The following is a 27,393-nucleotide window of genomic DNA, read 5'->3' as shown; positions in this document are numbered from 1 at the left end:
CCAGGTGTAAGGATAAAAGCTACTGATATAGGGTTTGTGGATTCTGGAGGCCTCCAAAGCCATACTTGGTTTGATTCTTGGCTGCTAAACAAGGAGAGACAAGAGCTCTAGGGCTCCTTCTCTCCCTCCCCATATGGCAAAACAGAGAAAAGCAACCCTTTGTGGTCACAGTTGTCCAGTGATAGGAACCATGGCATTTTCACCTCCCCAGCCTGCTCAAGGTCTGGCACATAAAGGTGGTCAATAAATAACCCAACAGATGAAAATCACTAATCTCTCTCAGACTCTGCCCCCGAGACAACAGTGCCCCCTGCAGCACAGGGCAGGACTTGCAGCAGCGCAGACTGGAGGCTGGCTGCCCAGCAGAGCTGCATGGCCACCACCAGAGAAGAGATGATTGTGGCTGTGGGTTTTAGCCCCGTGGCTCTGCTTCCCTGGGGGGCCTGTCTCTGAGTCAACGTGCCAACTTTGGGCTCACAGGGCCAGCCATGCCTTGGGCTGCGGTCTGGCAGGGGTGGGGGTGGGGGGGCCGGCTGGGAAGCCTGGGGCCCCTCTCTGGCAAAAATAGCCCACAGTGGTTAGAGCTGGGAGGGTGAGTCAGGCAAGAGTGCAGTGCCGCCTAACCCCTTCACTGCCACTAGAGCTCCCTAAGGTAGCTTGCCTTGGTTCGTACATGCTAAGATTAGGTTCTTTCCCTGGCTATCCTAGGGCTGGGCTCAATTTGGGATCTAGAGGCCTTCCTCATTCCATGTGAAGTAAGTCTGTGAGCCTGGGGCAGGAATACAGACCACTGAAAATGCAGAATCGGGATCCCTGGAAGGACAGGCAACCTCTGTCGTCAAGGATACCTGCAAACTAAGGGAAGCAAAGGGAAGCTGAAGATCTTTGGGGCTCCCCAAGTCTGCTAGGGCCCAACTCTGAGGCCAAAATTGACCCCTCCCAAGGGGCAGACGCAGGACTCAGAGGTGGACAGAAGCCAAGCCACCCCGAAGGAAGCTTCTCCCACTGGCTTCCAGTGCCCTGCAGTGGCTCTTGCCAAGGGCTCTACACGCAATTGTCCAGCGACTTGGTCTTCATCTTGTCAAAGGCACCCTCCATCTATCCAGCTCTCCGTGGGGGGAAACTGAGGCAAAGAGAAATGACCACTTGGGACCAGAGTCCTGGCTGCCTAATCTGAGTCACCGTACCCTCCTTGCAACCTTGGCGACTCCAGAGCAGGTGAGAGGAACTCTGGCCACCTCTTCCTTCAGTCGGGCCAAGCCTGAATCCGGGCGTCGGGGGAGAGGGCGTGTGTGTACGCTGGGAGGAGGGGGAGCGACTGCGCTCCCTGGGTCAAGGCGGAGGGTGCGAGGAGTGGGGTGGAGATGCCCCGGGCTCAGGGAGGGGCCGCAGCTCTGTCAGCCGCAGCAGAGCCGCCTGTGAGTTCCGCGCGAGTAGAGCCAGAGCCCCCAGTTCTTCGCTAGCTTTCTCGATCACTCCCTCCCTTCCTCCCTCCTTTCCTCTCCGCGGCCGCGGCGGCGCTGAGAAAGAGGCGAAGAGGAGTGGCCCTACCCTGGAAGAATGCGGCTCTGCCGAGGGGGCAGAATCCGACGCAGTCTCCCCACGGTTTGAGCTGCCCGAGTCCAGGCGACCCGATCCCGCCGGTCGCAGACCCTGCACCAGAGCAGCTGGAGGTAATCGGAACCGGGAAAGCGGGGAGAGAAGGGACGTACAGGCACAGGGATAGTCAGACAGACAGACATGCATCCACCCACAAGGGCACAGAGATGCAGAGCGCGCCGGAGATATTGCCAGAGATAAAGACTCAAAAAATAAAGGAGTGCCCTCCAGATCTGGAGGGCAATGAACGAGAGAGGCTGGGACCTGTGAGGACCAGAGGGGACCCCGCTGGGACGCGGGGAACGTGTAGTTTAGGAAAGGTGGCAGGTGAGGAAGAGGACTCAGCCTGCGCCAAGGTCCCTTTCAGGCGGGAACCAGGTCCCCTCCCTGTCTTCGCGGCACCTGGAGCCTCCCCTCTCTTCCTACTGCGGAGGAATGGAGTAGAGCAGGTGGGGAACCCATTCCTCCACCCTTCTCACAGAGGTTGCCTGCCCTCGACGGCACCTGGAGGCAAAACTCTCTCCACCCCCACCTGGCTGGCTGTAGGTGGTGGGGAACCCCCTTCCAATCCCGCCCCCTAGCCCTGTGAGGGCGTGAAGCTGTGTTGGGCGGGTGAAGCGGGTCGTGAGGCCCTGGAAGAGGGAGCGGTGGGCAAGGTGGTAGAGCAGTGTTTGTGAGTCTATGTCTGAGTTTGAACGTGTGTGCCTGTGTGCCTGGCATTGTGTCTGGCTGGATTGGCTTCAGAAGCGCCCGCATGAGTCCAAGCTCTTCCTCCAGGGCCCAGGGAATCTTGGAATCAAGGGGTGATTCTTACTGTTTCGTTTGGGGAGGAATAAGAAGGGTCAGTTGGGTGACAATGGTGAGTTAGGAGCCCCAACTTATGCATCCTTTGGTTGGCCGGGCGAGCAGCCCTATTCCAGAGACCTCCTTAAGTTTCCCTGTCCCGCAGGCCTTGATTGATTTGCCCACCGGGGCCTTCGGGCCCGGGCTTCGACATGCAGGAGGAGCCCCGGCCACGGCCTCCACCCTGGGGCTTCGCGGGTCTCCTGTTCCTGGCGTTGTGCAGTCGGTGAGCAGTTCTCCCTGTCACCCACCCCCCCACCACCCCCCAGAGAAAACCTGGGCTAGAAGCACGCCCTGGTGCGAGAGGAGTCTGAGGGGGCGCGAGGCCTGGACCACAGACCCTGAGACACCTTCTGCATTTCCAGGGCTCTAAGCAATGAGATTCTGGGCCTGAAGTTGCCCGGCGAGCCGCCGCTGACTGCCAACACAGTGTGCTTGACGCTGTCGGGCCTCAGCAAGCGGCAGCTAGGCCTGTGCCTGCGCAGCCCCGACGTGACGGCGTCCGCACTTCAGGGCCTGCACATTGCGGTCCACGAGTGTCAGCACCAGCTGCGCGACCAGCGCTGGAACTGCTCTGCGCTCGAGGGCGGCGGTCGCCTGCCGCACCACAGCGCCATCCTCAAGCGCGGTGAGCCTGGCGAGGCGGGTTTGCTCTGCGGAGGCAGGGGACTGGGGGCAAGCCGAGACGAACGAGGCGGGAAGGGATGGGTTCACGACTCAGGGAGGGGCCTCTGTGGGCATTCCCCCCGGGAGCCGCATGGAACTGGGTCTGGCCACCCGTCTGGGACCCTGAGCTTCTGATTTCCACCTGCTCGCTGCCGGCAAGGCAGCTGGGTCCCTGCTCCCCTGCCCTGAGGGCCCCCTTTCCTGCCTCCACACAGCTCGATCTGGGTTGCACCTGTGAGCAAGAGATGCCCCCAGCCCTGGAAGCTTCAAACGCCCCCCCCATTCCCTCCCTCATGTTCACCCCCTCCCTCTCCTAGGGACAAGCCCAGGCTGGTGTCCCCAGAGCTTCAGCGGAGGTGGGGTGCCGCCCCCAACCGTTTAAGGGTTAAACCTACTCCCCTAATTGCTGGGGTTCCCAGGAGCTAAGGCTGGGAACAAAGACCCTGATGGCTTTGAAGCAAGGGAGCAGCCCCCTCCTCTGTGCTGTGGGGGCTCCAGGTGGCTCTCATCTGAGCAGGTGAGGAACGGCTGGAGAGATAGAGAGCAGGTCACTGCTGGCCTGGTCTAGGAGGTATGGTCCGGGAGGCATAGCTGCCTCTTGCCAGGCCATACTTGAGTTTACTCTTTGGAAGAGTAAAGATCCATCCTGGGCTGAGCTCAAGGGTGGGGGCAGTACTCTGGGGACTATGGGGTTAATAGGCAGCTGCCATCTGCGGGGGAATTCCCAAGACGTGTGCAAACAGCTTCACTCCTGGAGGGTTGGGGTTGGGGGGGATCAGGAGGCTGGGCCAGGAGCCCTGTATCCTGAGGTGGGAAAGGCCTGGCCCCTAAGGAAGTGTTGTCTCTCATCCTCTTAGGGTTCCAGAGAGCCCCTGCCTAAAAATAAGTGAGGAACCCCATCTTTCTTGTAATATAGGGGAAGGCTTTGATGCCCAGATGAGATGCACATCTACCTAAGCCTGGGAAACACTTGTCATCCTGAGCCTCTATGACCCCTAATACAAAACAAAAGAGCCAACATTATGAGAGGGCCTTAGGGAAAATCACCCCCACCTCTCTCAGTGTTTTATAGAATAATAGCAGGTTAGGATAAACATAAAGGGCAGTCTTAAGGACAAATAAAAAACTAGAAACTGGAAAGGGGAAGGACAGTTCCAGTGCTCTGGGAATTTTGGGGTGGTGTAGGGTAGGTTGGTTAAAAGACTGATTAAAATAATCCTGAAGGAGAAGAAGAAGAGGAAAAGGAATAGGAAGAGGAAGAAGTAGAAGAAAGAGGAGAAGGAGGAGGAGGAGGAAGAAGAAGAAGAGGAAGAGGAAGAGAAAGAGGAAGAAGAAGAAGAAGAAGAAGAAGAAGAAGAAGAAGAAGAAGAAGAAGAAGAAGAAGAAGAAGAAGAAGAAGAAGAAGGAGAAAAGGAAAAAGAAAGAAAGAAAAAGAAAGAAAGAAAGAAAGAAAGAAAGAAAGAAAGAAAGAAAGAAAGAAAGAAAGAAAGAAAGAAAGAAAGAAAGAGAGAAAAAGAACCCCAAGGGCCCTGTTTCCACCCCACCAAGCTCCCTGCAGGGCTGGGGAATTTCTAAGGCTTTCAGATGTAGAACTCAGTGAACACATCTTCAAAGACCACAGGGACTCCCTCTTAGTTATCTCCCAAACCCAGAGGTCTTTCCCTCTAGGCCAGCTCTTTCATCCACACCTGCAAATCCCAGACTTCCAGAGCCAGAATAGGCCTCAGATATGGTCTCAACCCATCTTTTCACTTTGCAGATGAGAAAACTGAGACTCTGTACTTTTTTTTCCTTCTCCTGTGACTTTCTCTCAAATTACTCAGCTAGTAATGACAAGGTCAGGATTCAGTTAGGAATTTCTGGAATTGGAGAGTGACTGTTTATTTCCTTCTGCCTCCCTACTTTCAGCTGCCTGTCAACCTTACCCCCACCATCGCACTCTTTTCATCCCCAGGTTTCCGTGAGAGTGCTTTTTCCTTCTCCATGCTGGCTGCTGGGATCATGCATGCGGTAGCCACAGCCTGCAGCCTGGGCAAGCTGGTGAGCTGCGGCTGTGGCTGGAAGGGCAGTGGTGAGCAGGATCGGCTGAGGGCCAAATTGCTGCAGCTGCAGGCCCTGTCCCGGGGCAAGAGTTTCCCCCACTCCCTGCCCAGCCCGGGCCCTGGCTCAGGCCCCAGTCCTAGTCCCCAGGACACATGGGAATGGGGAGGCTGTAACCATGACATGGACTTTGGAGAGAAGTTCTCTCGGGATTTCTTGGATTCCAGGGAAGCTCCCCGGGACATCCAGGCACGAATGCGAATCCACAACAACAGGGTGGGGCGCCAGGTACGTGTGTGCAACTTGTCCTGAGTCTCCCAAGCTTTCCAGGCCTGGCTAGAGTTTAAGAAAAGAGCAGAGTGAGAAGAGATGTGGTGGGTGATTGTCATCATATGAGTGGTCTCTAGCAAGTCACTTAACCTCAGTTTTGCATCTGTAAAAGGGTCTAAGGAAACCTACCTTACAATGTCATTAAGAATGAGCTAGAAAATAGAGCCCCAAACAGAGTGCCTCTGTCGATGGCAGTGGCTCATTACGTAGTAGTTATTATTATAGCTGCCTTTCCTACGGAATTCAGGGGTGCTTTGGGCTAGACTCCCCATTTTAGCAGTGCACACTCTGGAACAAGCATTGGGACTGGGAGTTAGGACAATTGGTGTTGAGTCCTGTTAGAAGTTAATTATCAGTTGCGACTTTCATGAGCTAGTGATTGAAAATGCGCAAATCCCTCTGCTCTAGCTTCAGTTATCCAATCATAAAATGAGAGACTTGGGTTGTCAGCCAGCCTCGCAGTGCCCTTTCTCTTCAGATATTCCATGGTCATTCAGTTGTCCTCGCCTCCCTGTGCTCTCTGTTCCCTCCCCTCTCCTGAGCCTCTGTGTTCTACGCATTTGCTGCTCTTTCCTTTACCACTTCTCCCTCGGATGCTCTAGGTGGTAACTGAAAACCTGAAGCGGAAATGCAAGTGCCATGGCACATCAGGAAGCTGCCAGTTCAAGACCTGCTGGAGGGCTACCCCAGAGTTCCGGGCAGTGGGGGCAGCACTGAGGGAGCGCCTGGGCCGGGCCATCTTCATTGATACCCACAACCGCAACTCTGGAGCCTTTCAGCCCCGCCTTCGTCCCCGTCGCCTCTCAGGAGAGCTGGTTTACTTTGAGAAGTCTCCTGACTTCTGTGAGCGAGACCCCACCGTGGGCTCCCCAGGCACGCGGGGCCGGGCCTGCAACAAGACTAGCCGCCTGCTGGATGGCTGTGGCAGCCTGTGTTGTGGCCGTGGGCACAATGTGCTCCGGCAGACACGAGTTGAACGCTGTCATTGTCGCTTCCACTGGTGCTGCTACGTGCTGTGTGATGAGTGCAAAGTCACAGAGTGGGTCAATGTGTGTAAGTGAGGGTCAGTCTCAATGCAGGCTGGGGAAAGGGAGGGGAACTTTTTCAGCCTTTTGCTCTGATTTCTGTCCAAGGTCAATTTTGGCCCCTGGAAACTCAAAGTATCTACCTGGAAACAGCTTTGGGGGTGGTGGGGGTCAGGTAGAGTCTGCGATGTGTGGCCTTCTCCCCTACAGTTGGAAGGCCTTGGAGGGAAGATGTCACCACTCTTCTGCTACTTAAATACCTGAATGAACTAAGATGAAATGCACTGTATTTCCCCCTTCTCCCCAACCCTGGGGCCCCCTTAACTCTGACTCATATTCCTTGTGGCTAGGGAGTCCCTATAGTTTGACCACTCTTCTGAGGGCTAGCCCCAGGCACTGTGTGGAGCCATGAGACCTGTATTCAGAAAGAGACCACTCACTGCATTTGCTGTTCCCAAACTCCTCTACCTAGCCCGTGCCCCATCTTGTGGGGGTAATGGAAGACAGTGGTAGAAAGGTTTTTCTTAGAGCAGGGACAGAGTGCTACGGGTGCTCTCCCCTGAGTCCTAGAGTCATCTGTTCAGGCCCTTAGAGAAGCCGTCTTCCCTCCATTCAGATATTAAAGGGGATCCTCCAAAGGAAGAGTTTTACCTATGACTCTCTGAGCCTCTTTTTATTCCTTCAGGAGGAGGGGTGGGAATGGATAATTTATTGTACTGAGACTTGTTCTTGGTTCATGTTTGTAACTAAAATAAATTAAATTACTGGACTGGTGGATGCAGGTGGTGATATTTCTGCCCACACTTGGGATTTCAGTCTATGGCTTCTTTTCCAGATGAATTCTACTACCCTCTTACAGTCAATGACTTTATTTATGTATATCGTGCCTGGTTCCACAAAGGATCTGAAATGGTCCTCAGTGATTTAGTTGGCAACTTTTAGTGTGAAAAACCAGGGCTAGAGATCCAAACATAGGCTGTATTTATTCTCTATGTGCCTCAACTCCAGATTTTGCCTTGGTCACTGCCCTAGAACAAGGATTGGCCTTTTTTCTTTTTCCCTGTAAAGGTCTTGATAGTAAATATATTAGGCTTGTGGGCTTTGTCACAACTACTTAACCCTGCAATAATTTCTCAACTCTGCTGTTGTAGATCAAAAGTAACCACAGATCATACATAAAGAACTGGATATCCAATAAAATTTAATTTACAAAAATGAACTGCAGAACCAGATTTGGTCCTCTGGCTATAGTTTGTTGACCCCTGCCCTACACCATGAGGTCATCTCTGTTCTGGGTTTTCAAGTCCTGAAGTTATCTCAACATTGAATCTGGACCCAAAGAATGAGCACTTTTCTCTCTGGCTGTATCTGGTAGATACAAGTCTAATGGGAAACATATAAAAAGGATTCTTAAGCTCAAAGGGGGAGTTGATTTTTGTTTGTTTGTTTTTCTCTGGAAACCAGCAAAACCAGTACATTCTCCCACTGAGTTATTTGCATATGGATTTTGTCCTTCCTTATTTAGAGCTCTTCTGCATTTAATCTTAGTGAAATAATTATTTCTTTTAGGAGATAACTATAACTAGAGAAAACAGTTTCTTTTATTCCAATCTTTCTTTTTCTAGCCCAATGTATTTGAAAACAAATCATTACCTTTCAGTTAGAAAAGGGATATGCATAACACAATTAGAACTTTACAAGTGGCTCTTCATGGGGTTGCAAGATACTGACTCTAACAGGTCATCTGCTTGGTCAGGGAATGTAGAACTCCATAGTTCTCTCTACTCCTCTAAGCAATAGATACATCTGATACTCAAATTACTCTAAAAATCAGGTGAAATGATGGGAGCACCAGGGTAGTAAGGACATTTTGAGGAGTGTTGGGTTAAGGCAGGACTTTACGGCAAAATTTCATGTTCCAAATTTCCACTTGAGCTTTGAGAATTCTGGTTTTGGAAATTTGATGGAGGTGGGAGGCATCTTATCTTTACTTCAGGCACTGACTGAACCTGGTGTGGGAGAGAGGGATGCAACTAGAATGGACATAGGATATGAGAGAATACTGATAAGAAATAACCAGAACGGGAATTTTGCACACTCAGGAAGAGCAAGAAGACTCTCCAAGGGAGTCAAAGCAAGAACATTTCAGCTTTTTCCTGTTTCCTTCCTCTGTACTCCCTTTGGCTCCTTCTCTCTTTCTAGCTCTCATCTTTCGTCAGACACACTCTGTGGCAAACTTAAGCCCCAAACCACAACCTTGAGAAATTCCAAATGGATTTTGTCAGCAAGGCCAACACCCCCCTCCCCACCCCTGCTGCCGGCACACGCGCTGGGCTCAGGCCCAGGCCTGGGGTCAGTGGCAGGAGTGGGAATGTGCAACCCAAAGAGTGGGGTGGCTACAATTTCAGCTTTTACTTAGCTCCAATGGAAGCCAGATGGAGGGAGAAAGACCGATGAACTGTAAGTCAGGCCTCTTTGCCTCCTTCAGCTCTGGATGAGCCCTTCTCTCTTAGCCTTTCAAGTGGTTGGGAAGCTGGGGAGTGTCATAACTGGCTGATTGCCAGCTGTACAGCACCCCCTCCTGTCTTTGCTAGTTTGCTCCATGGTAATCACCCAGTGATGCTGCAAGACACTTTCCTCTCAAGACTCCAGAGGGCTGAAGGACAGAGGACTGGGATTCTGCAGTCCCATTCGTCACTTCTGACTCAAATACCACAATACTTGCTGCTAACCATATTGGCTGACACCATTTGCATCCTTTTGGCACACCTAAGACCTAATCGCTAGAGGATCTGAATGACATCTTGGGCGGGAACACTTATAGGTTCTGCCTCCTATCAGAGTCCCACAAGGCATGTTGGTGTGGTGGGTACTTGGGAAGGGGGTTGTAAAGCATAATTTTCATGATCAGTGTGGGTGCATAACCTGGTGGGGTGTTGCTAGAAAATTCTGGAAAAAGAAATGGAAAGTGTAATCATGTGGAGGTATCATAAGGCCCACTCTAGGCATCTGTAATAACACTGGAGGAGTCTTCTCTTCTGCCATTTAAATAAAACACAGAGTTTAGCAGGGCAAAGGCCCTTAATGGCATCAGCCCAGGACAGATACAACTCTGTTAATAAACATGCTCCTGTTTATCCATCTCATACCTCACCATCTTAAATTTGGATCCTCTTGGCTTCACATTCCATGTTATTTTCCAGGTTAAAATACAAGAGAAAACAGACTGGGATTAGAGGAAGAGATTGGAGAATTTGTATACCAGAGATTAATTGGGACAAGAGATATACATAGCGTGGCTATGTAAACCAGCCTAGTCCTTCTTAGAAAGAGACAAGAAACAAAGTAAAAAATCCAGAAAAGCAACAATTTTGGTTCAGGTCTTAGGGAAGAGCCATGTGTTCCCTTATACTACTGTGGAAAGAGAGGGGGCACTTAAAAGTATCTTCATCTGTTCTTGGCATTACTACTGCTCTCCTATCACAGCCATGACTGTTCCAAGGCAGCTTTGCATGTCTAGACCAGGTGAAGAAATGAGTATGAGAGAAGTGGGGGTTGGCAGGAATATGGATGCAAAGTCTCTCACTTTCCTTGGGATACTGAAATTCGTAATTATCTGGGTACATTTCCTCAAAGCACATATTTGAATATTAGGCTTCAACCGTTTGTCTTTCACGTTCCAACTTTCTACTTGGCCCAGAGTTGAGTTTCCTTCACTCTTTTAAATTCATCACTCTCTGTTTCCTTCTCTATAAGAAAGGATCTCTTGATTCAGACGCCTGAGTAACTCAGTCTTAGATTAGGAGTGGTAAGCAGCAACACTGCTGTAGAGAGGGCTCTCGCGGGGAGATGCTGCTAACTCTGGTTAAGAAATAAAGATGTGGTCTGGAGGACCTGGCTTTGCCAAAGGAGCACACCCTCACCCCGCTGCCTCTCAGCCCAACCGCAGTCTCCAGTGTCGCCAGCACGCGACCCCAGTCCTTAAATTTCAGGTATGGCCCTAGGGCTTGTGTTGTCACCTTAGCCTCCACTGCTTCATCCTCATTCCCGAGCTCCCACCTCCAAAGCCCGCTGCCTCCAACCCCCATTTCGGCCCCCACGGGGGCTTCAGCTCTAACACCCAGCGGCCTCTGCTGCAGCCGCTGCCATAGTGATAGATCTCGCGAGAACTGCCGCTCGCTGCCGCGCAGCTCTCGCGCGATCGGGGAGGTGGGAAGTATCCCAGTCTGGGGGTGGGGGTGCGCGGCACAGCTCTTGTCGCCGTCGCGGCTTCCGGTGCTAGGTAGAAGGAAGGAAGGAGGGAGTCAGGGAGCGGGGCCAGGGGAAGAGCCGCGCCGAAATCGGCTGGGGGAGCCGGAGGGAGTGGAGCGAGAGCCAAGCGGAACCTGCGGAGGCGGCGGCCGCAGCGGCGGAGCTTGGAAGCAGGAACAGGTGAGGGGTTGGGGAGGGAAGGCGGGTCCTGATAAAGGAGAGGCTTGGGGTGGGGGCTGAGGACATAAAACATAACCCCCCCCCATGCCTGGTGCCAGGCATGGGGCGGTGTGGTCCTTCCCACCCGAGAGCTGGGAGAGGGGGCGCCGGGCCAGCCTCAAGCCTACCCCCGCATTTGAAGGACGCGGAGCTAGAGTGGGGGTGGGGGTTGGGGGTGGGGGGCACACACGAATTTGTGCTCCACCTCGCACAAGTGGGCGACCTGGGCTGCAGTTAGGTTCCCCTCGCCTGCATTAGGTGGGCTTACGAGGGTTAGAGGGTTGAGGGGGAGGAAAGCAGTCCAAGGAGAGGTGATGCGGGGGCGGTGATGACTGTTTTGTATCCTTTTCCTGTTGAAGGGTAAGGAATGCTGCTTTTTCCTACCCCATCTTCCCCTCAACCTTAGTAATAGGAGACTACAGAGAAACCTTGCTGTGGTGACCCCCTCCCCCTATTGTGGGGCAGGGGTACGTAGGGGGTTTAGGGAGTAGCCGGCACGGCAGGCTAGTGGGGCACCCCAGGGGCACTATTCTGGTGAGGTTGCGCTTTCGGGTCTTGGGAACCGCACGTTGGGAAGAGGGTAGCAGGTGGGGAGCGGGAGGAGAGGAGGCAGAAGGGGGAGGGGGATCTGATCTTGCTTGGAGAAGAGAGGTGCTGCCTTCCTCCCCCAGGCGAAGCGGGGGCGGTCTCAGGAGGAGGGAGCATCTTGTCGCTGCCTCTGAGTTTGTGTCTTCCAATCCGCTTTTTTTCTTTAGGAAGTACCAGGATTCCCGGAACAGAAAACGAAGCCATTGCTTACACCAATATTTGAGGAAAGGAGGGGGAGGTGGAGTTCCCTGTTTAAACGGGCCACTTGATTAGAAAAGTGGTAGCTCCTGTTTTGGGGGAGTTCCCTTCTTTCTGGGTTGAATTACTGCCAGTCTCCCTCTGGCCTGGCCAGGAAGAGTGTGGTATGTGGTCAGGAGTGAGAAGAAAGAGTGAAGTCATCTGGGTGAGGGAGAAGTGTAACTTAAAACCTGTCTCTGCTGCTGTTGGATTGGGTCACCCCGGTATATGGCATGAAAGTTTTATTGGTAGGAGATCTGCTGCAGGAGTCTGATTGCTTGGGTCAGTGCAACAGGACAGAATCTAGTCTCTGCATACTGTCCCTAATTTGCTGCCATTTTGTCTTGAGCTTGCTGTTGGGGTGTCTCCATTTGCTATGACTAGAGTGGAACAGTGGTCATGGCACATTAGACCTGAGTTTGAATAACATGTCTGTAAAAGCTCATTCTAAGAAAGAAACCGATCCATTGAATTCACCTTTTTGCAGAATGAATCATTGACCTTGGATTCAGGGGAGAAGGGACCTCATATATTACACATTCATGCGCCTCCTGCTCCCAGTGTAGAATTATTACTTTGTGTAGTCAGAATTTTTATGTACATGTCTTGCTTTCCTAAAGAGGCTAAACTTCTTGAGTGCAGGAATTAGAGCTCATCTTGCATCTCTCAGAATGTGTATGCACATAGTAGGCACTCATGATGAATACAGGATGTGAATGGATAGAACTCAAAGCTTCCTTACTGCAGTTTAAAGAGAGAGAAAGAGATGGCTTGGTGGTCAGGAAGAGTGCCTGGAGATAACTGAGCGAGGGTACAAAGCACCTTAGCCTTTATATTTAAGAAGTCTTGGGTCTCTCCACTTTCCTAAGAGGCACAAAATAGGCATGGATAATGGAAACTAAGGCCACAAAATAAAAATATTACTAGAACACATAGAGTCATTATTTATTTGAAATTCCAGATCTCTTGATTCCCCATTGTGGGCAAAGGGGTCTCTCCATGAGCTGTAAGTCCAAAGTGTTGTGTGCAAATTGGGATCCTAAAGATCATGGAGGAGGGAGCCAGTGTATGTATGTGGTGCCTGGCACAGAATTGATGCCAATGAATGGTAGCTGCTATTAGTAAACTGAATGCAAGTATAAAAGAAGGCAGACAGCAGGCTGGAGAGAGTGGAAGTGAAGTCTTAAGTGCACAAAGGGTCATATTGTGTGTTTTCATCTCTGCTACTCTCTTCCACTGGAGTCATAATAAGGGGAAATGGACTCAAAGGACAGTGGGCAGGATTTGTTGGTTAGAAGGAGGAACTTCTTTAAAACCAGGTTTGTTCAAGCTGAGTAAATAACCGAGGGAAATTATGGAATCTGCTTCCCTGTATACCTTTAGAAATGGATGCTGAGGGTCCTGAGATTCAAAGCATGTAACTGGCTTTCATCGTCATTTTTGTTGCAGGTGAATTTAGAAGCAAATTGGTATGGTGTGGACTTGGAATTGGACAAAACTGGGTTCAAATCTCGCCTCTGCTATTACTAGTATGATTTGGGTGAAATTACTTGTATTCTCTTAGCTTCATTTTCCTCATCTGTAAAGAGTACAATAATGATAATACCTACTTTATAGTATTGGCATGAGGATTAAATGAGATAATACACACAAAGCACTTAGTATTGCACAAAGCACATAGTAAGCCCCAAGTAAATGTTAGCTGCTCTTAATAGCACTCGTTACAATAGTAATAATAATATGAGCACTCACTCAGGACTACCTTAAAGGTTTACAAAAAACAAAAACAAAAAAACTGAAAAACAACCTGCCGCCTGAGTTGCCTGTGTTAGAGGGACGATTGTTACCATGACTTTCTGTGCTGGTCGTAGGCTTGTGAGCAGTGAAATCTTTTTTCAGCATCAGCCTCACAGAGGCAGCTCCTGCTGCCTGAGTGGGAGGTGAAGCCGAAGCAAGGCAGGGGCCCTGAACCATCAGCTTGAATGTAGGGTGAGAATGTGGGGGCTCATACTGTTCATGTTTTAAAAAGTCAGCATGACTCTGAGATAATGGTTAACTCTTCTTTAAAGGTGCACCCTGATTGACCTAGGTCAGGATATAGATTCCTGGCTTCTATTATTTTAGGTCCCCATGAGCATTTCCGTATCTTCTCTTTCCTTTATTTAGTCATATCTCCTTTAAAAGTTCACCTCCGAGTATATTGCAAAATGTATTATATTAAGGTCCAGAGTTGTGATATCTGTGTAATTCTACCTTTCCAACATCTGTCACAATATTGGTGGATTGCTGATAAATTTTTTTTGATACTGAAAAGACATGGGGAGCATTTGGAAAGAGTTCCACAAACGTGTGAAGGTTCTGTATTGTAGTCTGGGAAAGAACTGATGTAGGGATTCCATAAATGAGTTAGATCTTTGTCATGGACTTTTGCAAAGGATCTGCTGCACTGCATGGACCAGAAAGGAAATGGTTGAGATTTCAGGGATCCATCATTATCACCATATTCCTGAAGAAAGGTGAGATGATTGGATGTGGCAGATCTCACAATACCTTTTAGCTCTCTCATCATTGGTGAGAGCCTAGCATAACCCTTCTTTTATGAGCATATACACAGAATGTCCAGCATGAATGTTTAAACTTCAACATGATTTAGGATGCAGGAGAACATTAGCTCTCTGTTGCAGTGGTTTTTGCACCCCCCACCCCAAAGCAATTGAACCTTACCTTATATAAAATCCTGTTTGAAGTCTAGTGTATAAAATGGGTAAAAGTGGAGCTACTCTGTGTTAAGAGAGTTGTGGTGGAGAGTTGGTGAGCATAATTAGAACCTCTCATGGTTTATCCTTTCCCCAAAGCAGCCTCTGAATCCTGTTCAAGGAACCGTAGGGCTCTAAGAATGTAGAAACCACTTCTCTACTTTGTCAGATTTGGGAAAAGAATTGGGGATTACCTAAAGAATAATGTCTTCCTCAACTTCACAAATGTTTTGCCACCATCAGTAGTGTGTTTCTCCATAAGCATGTCAAATCTAGCTACAGGTTATAGTGTTGGAAGTTGGGGACATGAAACGTGAGTAAGGCACGGTCCCTGCTGGCAAGAGGTTCATAGACTAGTGAAGTACTTCCCAAACTTTTTCCCATCTTGACATACACAGAAAATGGTAGTAGTGAGACAGACATGGCCGCTTGTAATATGAGATGGCTAGCCCAAGGCCTCTAGCCATTGTAAGCCCTGTTTAGCCATATAGTACTGATGGGATCATTATCTCCAGCTGTCTTGTAATGCATTAAAGGAATATTATTTGGAAAGTTCCAGCTCTGGAGAGTGAAGGAGGCAAATATGAATAAAACATACTCTGATAATTCCTAGAGAAGTGTGTTTGAGGTGATAAGGGATCACAGATGACTTTTACTCTCCATGGTAGGCAGTTCTGTCTTCTATACTGTTAAGGTGCTCTATAATGGTTGGTCTCGTCCAAACCCTAGCTTCCTGTTTCATCTGTTTGCTGGCAGCTCCATCTTGATCTGCACAGTCAAATTGGGGGCAAAGGTTTATTAGGGCTTTAGGCCAACTACTCATGGAATTTCAGTAATTAGGAAAGTATAGTGTTCTTAGTGTTCAAGGCTATAGATGTGGGGATTAGAGCAGCCATTGAATAATAGGAGATGAAGCAATTGTAAACTGATCAGATTCTAAGAATATGGCATACTGAAAGCTTTGGTTCGAGGGCAGTGCCACAGAATGTTACAGAGAAACAAATGAGTCTAGTTTTTATCTGGTCTCTGTTTTATCTGGCTAGGCCATGTATTCTGAAACAGACCTGATGCTCTCTTCTGACTCACTTGCTGAGGGTTGGCCATGGAAAAAGCCAGACCCTTCCCAGTGTCTGGATCTCTGTTGGACATGGTGATTTAGGATTCTTCTTTGCTTGTTGTGTGGCCTTCTTCAGGTTATCCTGTACTGGAGTCATATTGGACTAGAGGAGAAACTGGCATGATTCTGGCTTGAGCCTAAACACTGCTAATTGAATTAAATGGAGCCTAATTTTAGTTACGTATGTTTTAATTTATAACAAGGTCATATGTTTTATGTATGTTTTAATTTATAACAAGGTCATCCTTGATTGCCTAGTAGCGAAATTCAATCTTTCAGGCTTTATATTAATTTGGCCTTTCTACAGCCTTTGGCCTGCCTTCCTTTTTTTTTTTTTTTAATGTTCTTTCCTTATTGGTGTCTATGATGTATTACTCTCTATATTTCCTTTCTACCCTTCAAGTTGCTTCTTATTCTCTTTCCTGGCCTCATTTTTTTGCCCACTGCTTTATATGTTGATGTTCCTCAGGTTTCTGCCTTTGGACTTTTCTCCTGTCTCACTGTACACACTCTCCCTATATATATATCAGGATGTATCAGTTGGCAAAAGATAGAAAAAAGTATCTGTGGCTCAAAAAATAAGGAGATTTATTATAGCATATAGCAAGAGGTCTAGGTGGAGAGGACACAAAAGGACACACTATGTGGTTCCACTTATGAGGTTCCTAGAATAGTCAAATTTATAGAGACAGAAAGTAGAATGGAGGTTGCCAGAGGGAGGGGAGATGGGAGTTTCAGTTTGAGAAGATGAAGAAATTCTGGAGATGGATGGTGGTGATGGTTGCACAACAATGTGAATGTACTTAATGCCACTAAACTTTTCATTTAAAAATGGTTAAAATGGTAAATTTTGATATGTATATTTTTACCATGCACACACACAAAATTATCTAGGGGTAGAACACTTTTTTGGTTGATTTTTTGTTTTTAATCTGCCACCTTGACACTTATTCATGACCCACGTTTTCTTCATTTTTCTGCTCTGACATCGTAGAGTTCTTCTGTCTCTCTGTTCATGGTCTTAAGATTACTCCAGCATCTCATCTTCCTACATCAACATCTAAAGGCTGAACAAGAGAACATTGCCATATGTCCTTTTTTAAGATTGAGGAAAACTTTCCCAGATGCTCCCAACAGACTTTCTTTATACCTTATTGGCTAGAATTAGGACATGACCATTGGTGACTCATTCACTGGCAGGGGAAATGGAATGCCCACATCCTTTAGGCTGATCAGTTTTCATACCCTGGGGCTGGGGAAGGGTATATCATACCCTGCTGTCCTAACATCTGAAAAATTAGGGGTTCTGTTAGAAGACAGAAGGGAAAGAATGGCTGTTGAGTAGGCAGTCAGTAACTACAGCCACCTTGGATTATCTTGGTTCCTCCATTTACTATCAGTGCAGATGATTCCCAAATACCCAGCCCAGACTTACCTGCTGTGCTTCATGATGTAGCACCTCAGAATCAACATTTAATCTAAAAACAGACATCTTCACTCTCAGATCTGTTCCTCTTTTTATTTTCTGTCTAAAGAAATGCCACTGAATCATCCAGGCCTGAGACCTGAGAATCTTGACTCTTCTATTCCTTCCTACATTTAATCAGTCGTTAAATCCTGTGGCTTCTACTATTTTGATGTTTCCAATCTGTCCTGTTCTTGCCGCCTTTGGTTAAGAATTTCTGATTGCACATATGTATTACTGTACCTCCTTAGTGTTCTCTCTGCCTCTACTCTTTCCTGTTTTAATTTATTCCCTAAACTGCTACCAGAATGATGTTTCTAAAGCACATATCTGATCATGTTTCTCAGTATGGCCTTTAAGGCCCTTCATGATGTAGCCCTTGCTTATCTCTCCAGGCTCATCAGTTCTTTTTTTACTCACCATGAAGCATCCAAGTAAACTACTTCCCAGTCGCACCTGGCTTTGGCTAATAAGAAGTGCTATCTCTAACTCAAGTCTTTATGTCTTTGTAAACACTGTTCCTTCTGCCCCATTCCCTCTTCTTTATTGTCTGATTACTTCCTACTTTTCCTTCAGGAGTCAGCTCAGGTGTGACCTGAGAATCATGTCTGAGAATTGTCTTTTACCTCTCAGTCTTGATTAACTGCTCCAGGTTTCTGTTCCCATAATAGTATGTGCTTACCCCACTCTTACCCTCACACTATTTTGCGGTCCTCTGTTTACTAGTCTTTTTTTTCCCTATTGACTGAGTTTCATGAAGGCAGAAATTGTCTTCCTTTATATATCCCTAGTTTAGAATATTCAATAAATGTTTAACAAATGGATGGAAGCTGACATCAGAAGCTATTCTTTGGCTTTGGGAAATCTTTGAGTCCAATAGAAATCATTGAGATACTAATCTAAGAGTCTTGTGTGCTGATTATAGTGTTCTTGAGATAAAAACTTAGAAAGTTTATAGAGGTCACAAGCCATCTGCGTTAAGGAAACTAAATACAGGCAGGCCCTGCTTTTGTTTACTTAAATTTTATTGGTTTGCTCTATTGGCCGTGCTAAAAATAGCATCTCTATTAGTGATATTTCAATTTGAAAATTATCTGGGAGCAAAGCTGCTTTTTGATGCATCCTGCCTGGCAGCAGAGGGTTTGGGAGACTCTGGTATTTCTTTCCCTGGACCCATGCAGCCTGGAGAAGAGGAGGTGGTACCAGATCAGGAGTCTCAGAGGTGTCTCAAGACACATGCCTGAGCCAGTCACTGGAGTCAGGCAGGGGGAGCGTGCATGGCAAGTTGAGCTGTGACTCTCAAAATTACCTAGAGAGTGAGGCAGGCATGTTCCTGCAACACACATAAGCCAAGATGGCTGAGCAGCCAGTTACAGCAACAGCTTGCCTCTCCTGGGTGAGGGGATTGGGGACAATGAGTGGTCCTCAGTGAGGACATTCTCAGATGAGGCTTAAATCAGCCAATGTACTTGATTAAACTCATGCAATGTCCCACACAGATTGTACTGGAACACATTTTTAGAGCAATTATTATTTTTACCACTGATAATAAAGTTTATGACTGTAAAATAGAACGTTGAGATATTCTCTTAGTTAAGAGATATTAGTGTATTCCATTTTTCATCTTGAGCCACTCACCCTCAGTTTTAACTGCTGATTCCTGGTTTCCACCTCCCCACGGAACCCTGGCATTTGGCCCCATCCACACAGGAGTGCCATCTGTGGTAAAAGAGTAACCATAGGCTATACAATATATAAGGAAACAATCCGAGGTCTGTTTGTTTTTTTGCCATCCTGCTTCCCAGAGCTTTTTATAGGAATGCTTTATGGTTGAAGTGAGAATCGGCTATATAGCCAAAGATGTGTGTTCATGCCACAAAGCTGAAAGTTACTACCATCTTGGTGGTAGGGGCAGCATGCTCTCTGGTAACAGGCAGGGACAGAGAAAGCCAAGACAAAGCCACTACCACTTTTGGAATGTTCATCTGAATGAAGCTGCTGACGATATTAAAGAAGAGTCATAGTGTCCATTGATTTCAAGGTCCTGGGCTGTCCCAAGAGATACATCGTAGCTAGTTATCTATCAGCTTCATTGGGTATTAAATGGCAAGAGAAAATTCCACCAATTTTCGATTTCTAGTCCTTTTCCCAAACTAGTCCCAGAGTCAGATATGTGTGGAAAATGGCCAAGAATTGACAGGATAGATAAGCAACCATCTGTGTATTATATAGATACCAAGTACTGCTAAGACAGAAGAAATGATATAAGGACATCCTCAGATGGGGCTTAAATCTGCCAGTGTGCTTGATTGAACTCCTCCAGTGGGCTTGGCATTGGGAGTAAGGACGGGTACAAAATAAATAAAAGGCATAGCCTTGCCCATGGAGAATACATAGTTAATTGGGGAGATAGTCAATGTACAGACTTAGAAGGGAAAAGCTCCACAAGGTGATATGTATCACATGAGTCGTTCAGATAATTCAGGGGCCTTGATGTGGCTTGCCAGGAAATAGAAATAAGTTTAACACTGTGATCAGCTTTTGAACCAAGACTTCAGTATGATAGCTTAGCCCAGAAGCAAACCAGGACAGTGTATGCATGTTCTGGGTCAAGGGGTATTTTTCAGTCACTGCTGTATTCATGGTTGGTAATAATTTAATCAGCAATAGTTTCCATCATGAATGACAGCAAGATAAATGTATCGTATAAATTTAATTCATGATCTGGGCCAAAGCCTTATTACCTAACTTTTATAGCAGAGTGTCATTTGGAGCTGAAGGAAAGGCTACCTGAGCAGGAGACAGAATGAAAACTAGGAAGACATGGGGAAGGTTTAAATTTCTGGAGGTGATGGTAGCAGAACCAGCAGTCTGACTACCACAGATTGCCAAGGTTGGTGGGATCTGACCTTGTTAGCTGGCCAGGCGTCCCCACCTGCCTCAGGGATCCTCAAGAATCTTTCTGCCTCGGTGGGTTGAGGCAGGATAGGCAAGGAGAATGGCTATTGAGTGACTCGGCTGAAATTGGGCCCTGAGGTTGAGCCAGGTCCTCCCCCCTGAGGTGCGAGCCCTAGGTCAGGGGCAGGGCTCATCTGGGGAACCTACCGGGAGCACCACGCCTGGTTCATTAGTGGATGTCTGGGGAGGCCTTTGAAGATGAAACATTCCATAAGCACTCATTGTTTCTGTTTTTTGGAGAAACTAGTACTTTGGTCTCCAGGGGCTGTTGATCTGGCCTCTTTGTACTAGTCTGGAATTTGCTGCAAACTGAGGAGATTAGGAAAAAACAAACAAACAAACCTGAAATAGTTTTTGAAAAAACAACTAAATTCCCACCAAACCCCCATGCTTTAGTTTGCAAATAGGATTCCTCCCCATCTACTTTTCACATTCTTGGGTTTGTGTGCACTCTGTCTTGACCTGTTCCTTTGCCTGCTGGGTTTGGGGTGTGTGTATCTCTGGTTCCCAGACTCTACAAAGAATGCCAGCAGCTGGCATATAGTGATTGCTGAATAAGCTGCCCGCTGACGCATGTCTCCTGCAGGCATGGAGAACTGGCTGGCATGGTAGATTTTGAACCCCCATTTCATTGCTGTTTTAAAGATGCATTTCTTTGACTGTCCTGTGCCATAGGGAAGGGAGGGAAGAAGAGCAGGAATGAATGACTCTATGATCCTGTCTATTGGGGCTATTAGTTGGGGTGGGCATTTTGTACCTTATAATGGTTCTTCTGCTCCTTTCATTTTTTTCAGCAGGTGTTTATTAAGGGCCTACTATGTACCAGGCATAAGTGGCTCATGTGAGTGAGCTGCTAGTGAGGTCAGTAGAGACCCTGGGAGTTAGTTCATTTGTTCAACTGCTATGTGCCAGGCACTACTCAGCACAGCAGTGAACAAAATGGGTAAGACACTGACACAGTAGGAGGACAAAAACAATGCAGCAAGAAACAAATGTGTCACATGGTGATAAATGCTATGAAGAAAAGTAGGATAAATGGAGTAGAGAGGTGTGTGTGTGTGTGTGGTATAGGTGGTTCTGGAAAGCCTCTTCGATAAGGTGACATTCAAACACATGTGCAGGAAGTGCGGGAGTACTCCACGAAGGTTCTCTGGGAGAGAAAGCATTCCAGGCAGAGCAAATAGCAAGTACAAATGCTAAGAGGCAGGAAAGTATTTGGGGAATTGAAGTGGAGTAAGCAAAGGAGAGATCTGATGAGAGAAGCAGGGGGAATGCAAATTGTGCAGGACCTTGAAGACCATGATATAGCTTTGGGTTTTACTGAAAGGGAGACATGAAGCCAAGAGAGGGTTTTGAACAGGGGAGCAACATAACTTGGTTTTGGTTTTAAAATCAGTCTGGCTGCTGTGCGGCGAATAGACTGAAGGGATTAGGGAAGAAGCAGGGAAAGAAAGCCTCATTGCAGTTCACCATGTGGAGCAGCTGTTCTTGGATGGATCATGGCAAAACTAGGATTTACCTGGCTGAGGAATGAGGGGTAGCCTCCCAACTTTCAGTGCACTGTTGTATGAACAGGGCACAACTTCAGCAACCATCATTTCACAGAGTGGAGAGGATCAACCTCTTTTATGCATGTTGCTTTCTTATTTTTTCCTCATTAATTTTGGCATGTAGAAGGAAGGTGTTGCAAAAATATAGGAAGAGAAGAAGCAGTCTCTTGATTAGAGCAGTGAGCTTAAACCTTGGGAACCTGGCAAGCCTGAACCTTGTCAGGAGTCACAAAGAGCCACTCCTCATTCTACTCCCTCCTTTCCTGCCCTTTTTAGGGTAATGTTGGGGGAAGGAGGAGTAGTAATGATCTTGCAACACCTTGAGGTAGTATAGTTTGTTGGAATGAAAAGAACTTTAGAAATCATCTAGTTCAACAGCCCTCCATTTGCAGGTGCAGATATGGACAGGTGAAGTAACTCTTCTGAAGTCACACAGGTAGATCCCTGGCAGAGCAGGGATCCTGAGTGTTTACTGCTTTGTCTCCGCTCCCAAAGGCTCAGGATATGTCTGAGTGGGCCTCATTCTTCATAGTAAAGCCCATTTACATCAAATCCTGACAAGAAGATGGTAGTAATGAGTTTACATTTCTTTGCCTAGGACCAAGTCCTCCATACCAGGGACCAGGCCAAAACCAGATTGCCACTGCCCCCACTTGGGCCCAACTGTCCTCAGAAAACAGCTGCTGTGATCATGGGTAATATCTTTGGAAACCTTCTCAAGAGCCTGATTGGGAAGAAGGAGATGCGCATCCTGATGGTGGGTCTGGATGCTGCAGGAAAGACTACCATCCTATATAAGCTGAAACTGGGGGAGATCGTCACCACCATCCCCACCATTGGTAAGGACACAGCTTGGATGTAGGCTTTCATGCCAACAGCTGAGCCAGGCGGGGGGCCTATTCCTAGATCCTCTACCTGGCTACCAGGCAAGTCCATGCAATTTGTGGGATTCAGGGAAAGATGGTTATTTAGCTTACTAGCAGGTGTCGGGGCTGCCGTTTGCCCACCTACCCTCGCCTTCTCTGATGCGGAAACTTCTACAGCCTGGCACTCAACAGTTGCCCTCAGGTACTGAGTTGGTTTGTTCTCTATGTTGTTTGGAAAGCAGGTGAAGGGCTTTGATGTTCTTGCCAGAGGCCCTGAATTGTTTCAGTTTAGATCCTCGGTGGCCCTGATCATGGTTAAGACCTGCCTGTGGGAGGGAGAACATTTGCTTTGTAAATAGGACTCCAGATCATCACCCATTGGTGGTTCTGCATTTGGGGCTCCATACTTTAGCTTACTTTTTCACTCTCCCTCGAAGGCCCTAGTTCTTAGCTGAGACTCTGGTGGCCACATTCTGTGATACAGGAGTGGAACTGAGTCATTTATTTTTGGAGGGAGAGCCAGAGACAGAAAATGACTTGGGAAGGTTGGCTCACGTTACTCAGGTGATTTTGAATCTCCTGATTGGCCCTCCTCATTCTCTTCCACTTCTCTTAGTTTTTCTTTTTGGCCTTTAGGCAGTGAGGTCAGGGAATGCCAGATCTGGGGAAGCCTTAGCTTACTTTCCTTTGCTGGGATCATGGCCAAGGGTAGGGGAAACAAATGAACCCAGTGGGGCATCGTTTATAGGCCTGATATTTGAAGCCAAGTGGCCATTGCCTGTTTTTTTCCAAAGGGTTCAATGTGGAGACAGTGGAGTACAAGAACATCAGTTTCACAGTTTGGGATGTGGGTGGCCAGGACAAGATTCGGCCTCTCTGGAGACACTACTTCCAGAACACCCAAGGTATGGCATATGAATTGCCCAGAGACTGGCACGGTCGGTTGGGTGTGAACAGAGTATGGCTGTCATTGTTGGTTATGGGCAGCCAACCCTGCCCTGCTGCAGCTCCTAGGGGTGGGAGAAGAGGAGCAAAGGGAGCAAATATTTGGAGGGTATAAGAAGGGTGTTGTCTTTTGGTGGGGGAGGGGAATTCATCTGTGACCTTTGTGCAGCCCATGCTCTGCCTCCCTAGGGTTGATATTTGTGGTGGACAGCAATGATCGGGAACGAGTAAATGAAGCCCGGGAGGAGCTGATGAGGATGCTGGCAGAGGATGAGCTCCGGGATGCTGTGCTCCTTGTCTTTGCAAACAAACAGGTGAGACTTCTCCCCATCCCTAAATTTGAGAGAGAGAAAAACTGGCTGTAGAGATCAGGGGCCTTGGAGCTCATTGTATGGAGCTCATTGAATGGGAAGCCTTATGCTCTCAATTTTGGAAGTGTGGGAAATAGGAGATTTATTGGCATCGTTATGCTCCTCTTCTTATCCTCCACCCCAGCTTCAATTATCAGTATTCTGTTCTCAGAGATTGGTGTGGTAGATATATCACTTCACATCTCTCTTTCATCTTGCCTATTGTCTTCTTCAATGGAACTGCCTTCATTCCTAACGTCAGACAGACCTGATTCTTTTCCCAATCTGAATCACTTCTCTACCAATTCCATATTTGGTTTCCACCAACCCAATGGATTGACCTCTAGTGCCTTGAATCGGGGATACTGGGATGATTAAATCCAAAGTGGCTCTTTAGGATTTTGTTCTGGGTCCTTACAGTGGAAGAAGAGGAGAGGGGGTACTGGTATACATCTTGTTGGTAGGTGGGTGCTCTAGAAGCCTTTGAAAGATCCTGAGTCTCCTTTTTGTGTGTTTCCCTTGCACTCCAGGATTTGCCTAATGCTATGAATGCTGCTGAGATCACAGACAAGTTGGGCCTGCATTCCCTGCGTCATCGCAACTGGTACATTCAGGCCACCTGTGCCACCAGCGGGGATGGGCTATATGAAGGCCTGGACTGGCTGGCCAATCAGCTCAAAAACAAGAAGTGAGAGCCAGGCAGCCCTGTCCAGCCGCCCCAGCCACCCTTGACATACCTACTGTCTCCCTGTCCCAACCCTACCACTTCCTTCCCATTGCCAGTGTGGCCAGGACCCTGGGTATCATGTCCGCATGCCCAACAAGAGCCTTGCCTCTCCTGCCTCCCCTCCTTTTTCCTGTCTGTGACCAGTCCCCAGTTGCTGTCTTGATGATGAATCATTCCAATTTATCAGATTTAAAACAAAAACAAGGTTGTTATGGTTTCATGGGTTGCCCCCCTTATACTCCGAGGTTCGAGAGGTGGGGCGGGGTAGTCTCTCTGCTTCGTTTGGCTCTGATTGCTGTGGTCTTGGCATCTGAGTCCCTTCTTCCTACAGGCCCCTCTCCTATTGTCTTCCTTTCCTTTGCCACCCTCTCCCTGTTCTACATGGAAATTGCACGGGCCTCTGTGTGTGCGTGCATGTGTGCGCGTGTATATACATGTACAGAAAAATATATATGTGAGGGCCAGGGAGAAGGGTGGAGGGGGTGGAATGCAGCTCAGGGCTTGGAGCCAGGACACTGCCCACTCTAGCTTATCATCCGCCCCTCCCATGTTGATGAGATAAAGGGAAGAAGGTGGAAGGAAGGCTGCTCCAGTCTTGCTACTGGTTCTTTTCCTCTCTGCAGGTAAGTTTTCCTGGATGATAGGACAGATGATGGATTTTACACTACCATCTTCCTTGTATCCTTCTCTTCACCCTGCTTAGGGCAGGGAGGCGGCATTTATTTCTAGATTCCCAAGGAGATGCTATTCTGCTCTGCCTTGTTAGTGGGAAGGAGAGAGGAACCCATTCACTCTTATCAGTTCAGAATGTTGAACTGATTCTCCCCCCATTCATCTTTAGATCTGTTCCTCAGGAGCTTGAGGAAGTGGTGGAGATAGCAAGACTGTGGTGTATGTTTGGGACCCAGAGTACTGGGGGGAGGGCCTCAGGTTTTCCATCTTCATCTTCTTTTGTTTTCAGGAGAAGGGGAGGCATGGATCAGTCCTATTCTTGCCTTCTCTTCCCCTCTGTCCCCCCAATCTTCTGATCTTGGGGGCTGGGTGGTTCATCTGTCCTTCGTCAGAAGTTTCCTCACCCTAGTAGTCCTGCTAGCTTGTCCAAAGCAGGCTTGGTGGTTGAGTGGGGAGTGGAACAGTGGGGGTGACATAGCAGACCTCAATATCAATTCCTCTGTTCTCCAGTATTCTTCTAGAAAGTCCAGGATGTGCTGAAGGATGGCAATTTTCTGTTTCCAGTTCCTCAGACCATCCTGCCATCCCTCCCACCTCCATCCCAACAGCTTTCCCCTGCCCTCTTCACCCACTCATAAATGGATCTGGGGGTTGGAGTGGAGGAAATAGAACTCTGAAGTGGTTATTGGTGCTGGTGGGATGCAGTGGTCTTCAGGGTCCTCCCCCTGTTACGTGGTTGTTTAAAAGCTGCTGCTACTGCGTCCCTCTGTCTACAGGGGGCGCTTGTCCCTGAGGTCCTGACTCCTGCTGTTTCTGTGAAGCTGTGGCTATTCTGTGGGCTCCTGTGTGTGCTGGCTGCGCCCTGAGCTCCAAGATGGCCGCCCATACCTTTCTGCTAAGGTCAGGACCCAGGGCCACCCCCCACCCCCCACAGCATGGCTGAGGGACCCCTTCGCAGAAGAGCTGTCCCAATCCCCACTCCGTGGGGCCAGGCTTCCTGCCACTTTTGTCTACAACAGGCAGATCAATACCCCTTACCCCACCCTAGATTGAACTGTGAAAGAGAGGTTCTCGGGGTGTCTCCCTCAGTGCCAGTTCCTTAGTGATGTTTTACTTACCCAAGTTTCAGTGGGTATGTGCAGGTTTTTTGCTCTCTAGGCCTTTGTGTGTATGTGTGTGTGTGTGTATATGGTGGGGTGAGGGGAGTTGCTGGAGCTTCTGTTTCATTTTAACATGTATTCACTCCCAATTCCACAAATGTGTCCCTCCACACTTTATTTTTTTTTTTTTTGCCTCTGTCTCTATTCCTCAGATTTTTTTGCTCATGCTGCCTCTCTCCTTCATCTCTTTCCTTTGCCTTCTAATTCAGTCAGTGCTGTTGCCTGTTTGTCTCCCCTTTTCTTGTTTCTTTCCTACTTAGGATTCCCCACTCTATATATCCTTGTGGTCGGTGAGGACTTTGCCTCTTTTCCTGCCTCATCCCCTCTCTGACCCTCCCTAGTTAGATATCAGTCCCAAATAGGTTTTCCTTCATGCCCACCCCCACCTCATTTTCGAGGCCTCCAGGGACCACTGGGGCTAAAGGTCTTAGGAAGCTGCCTTGGAGTTTGCCTTGGTGCTGCTCAAGATCTGTCCAGCAGGGGGCAGTAAGTGATCTTGGTAGTATCCCTGACTGCTAGGCCCTTGGTGGGGGTGGCCCTTTCTACATTCCCATTCACCTAAAAGTTCTTTTGGGATCGGGAGTTTAATTCCATTTCTGCCCACTCCCTCCCTCAGTCTCCTCTGGTAGGTCTAATTTTATGCTTTCCTTTGTTCCGGCCTTTCTTCTCCCTGGAGATTCCCCCACTTCCCCGCCCCCTAAAGTTTGTGGTGTTAATAGTGGTAACTGCAGTTCTGAACTGATTTTTTTCTCTTCTTTTTTTCTCCTCTGGAATGTAGATTGTATTTGTTTAATAACTCACCTTCTCTCTCCTTGCTCAAAATGTGGGATACGCGATGACTGTGACCCTGGTTGGAAATTAAACTTGTTTTATGCAGCTTTGGAGCAGACTTCCATCCTTGATGTGCAGCAGCCATGGGACAGTGGTTTAATGGTGAGGGTAGTTCTGTCTCTGGTTCCTTTCTCCAGTTGTTCCTTCTCTCAACAGATGGGTAAAGGGCACTTGACTGGGGGAGATTGAGGTTATGGA

The 27,393-nt window shown here is 48.1% G+C and overlaps 2 protein-coding genes across 2 annotated transcripts; both read left to right on the top strand.

The window, feature by feature from the left end:
* The first annotated feature begins 1,297 nt into the window (after positions 1 to 1,297).
* WNT10B (Wnt family member 10B) lies at positions 1,298 to 7,735 on the top strand. The gene is made up of 5 exons (XM_011368256.2): positions 1,298 to 1,673; positions 2,549 to 2,668; positions 2,808 to 3,070; positions 5,063 to 5,436; positions 6,081 to 7,735. The coding sequence occupies exons 2-5, from the start codon at positions 2,595 to 2,597 to the stop codon at positions 6,537 to 6,539; spliced, it is 1,170 nt and encodes a 389-aa protein (XP_011366558.1). The 5' UTR covers positions 1,298 to 1,673; positions 2,549 to 2,594; the 3' UTR covers positions 6,540 to 7,735.
* A 2,983-nt stretch (positions 7,736 to 10,718) lies between these two features.
* ARF3 (ADP ribosylation factor 3) lies at positions 10,719 to 27,240 on the top strand. The gene is made up of 5 exons (XM_011368255.2): positions 10,719 to 10,934; positions 22,243 to 22,483; positions 23,305 to 23,415; positions 23,645 to 23,769; positions 24,336 to 27,240. Exons 2-5 carry the CDS (start codon positions 22,336 to 22,338, stop codon positions 24,495 to 24,497), a joined length of 546 nt encoding a protein of 181 aa, XP_011366557.1. The 5' UTR covers positions 10,719 to 10,934; positions 22,243 to 22,335; the 3' UTR covers positions 24,498 to 27,240.
* Positions 27,241 to 27,393: the final 153 nt, after the last annotated feature.

Source organism: Pteropus vampyrus, unplaced genomic scaffold (assembly GCF_000151845.1).
Source record: "Pteropus vampyrus isolate Shadow unplaced genomic scaffold, Pvam_2.0 Scaffold140, whole genome shotgun sequence".
Lineage (NCBI taxonomy): Eukaryota > Metazoa > Chordata > Mammalia > Chiroptera > Pteropodidae > Pteropus > Pteropus vampyrus.
This window is presented reverse-complemented; position numbering and strand designations above follow the sequence as displayed.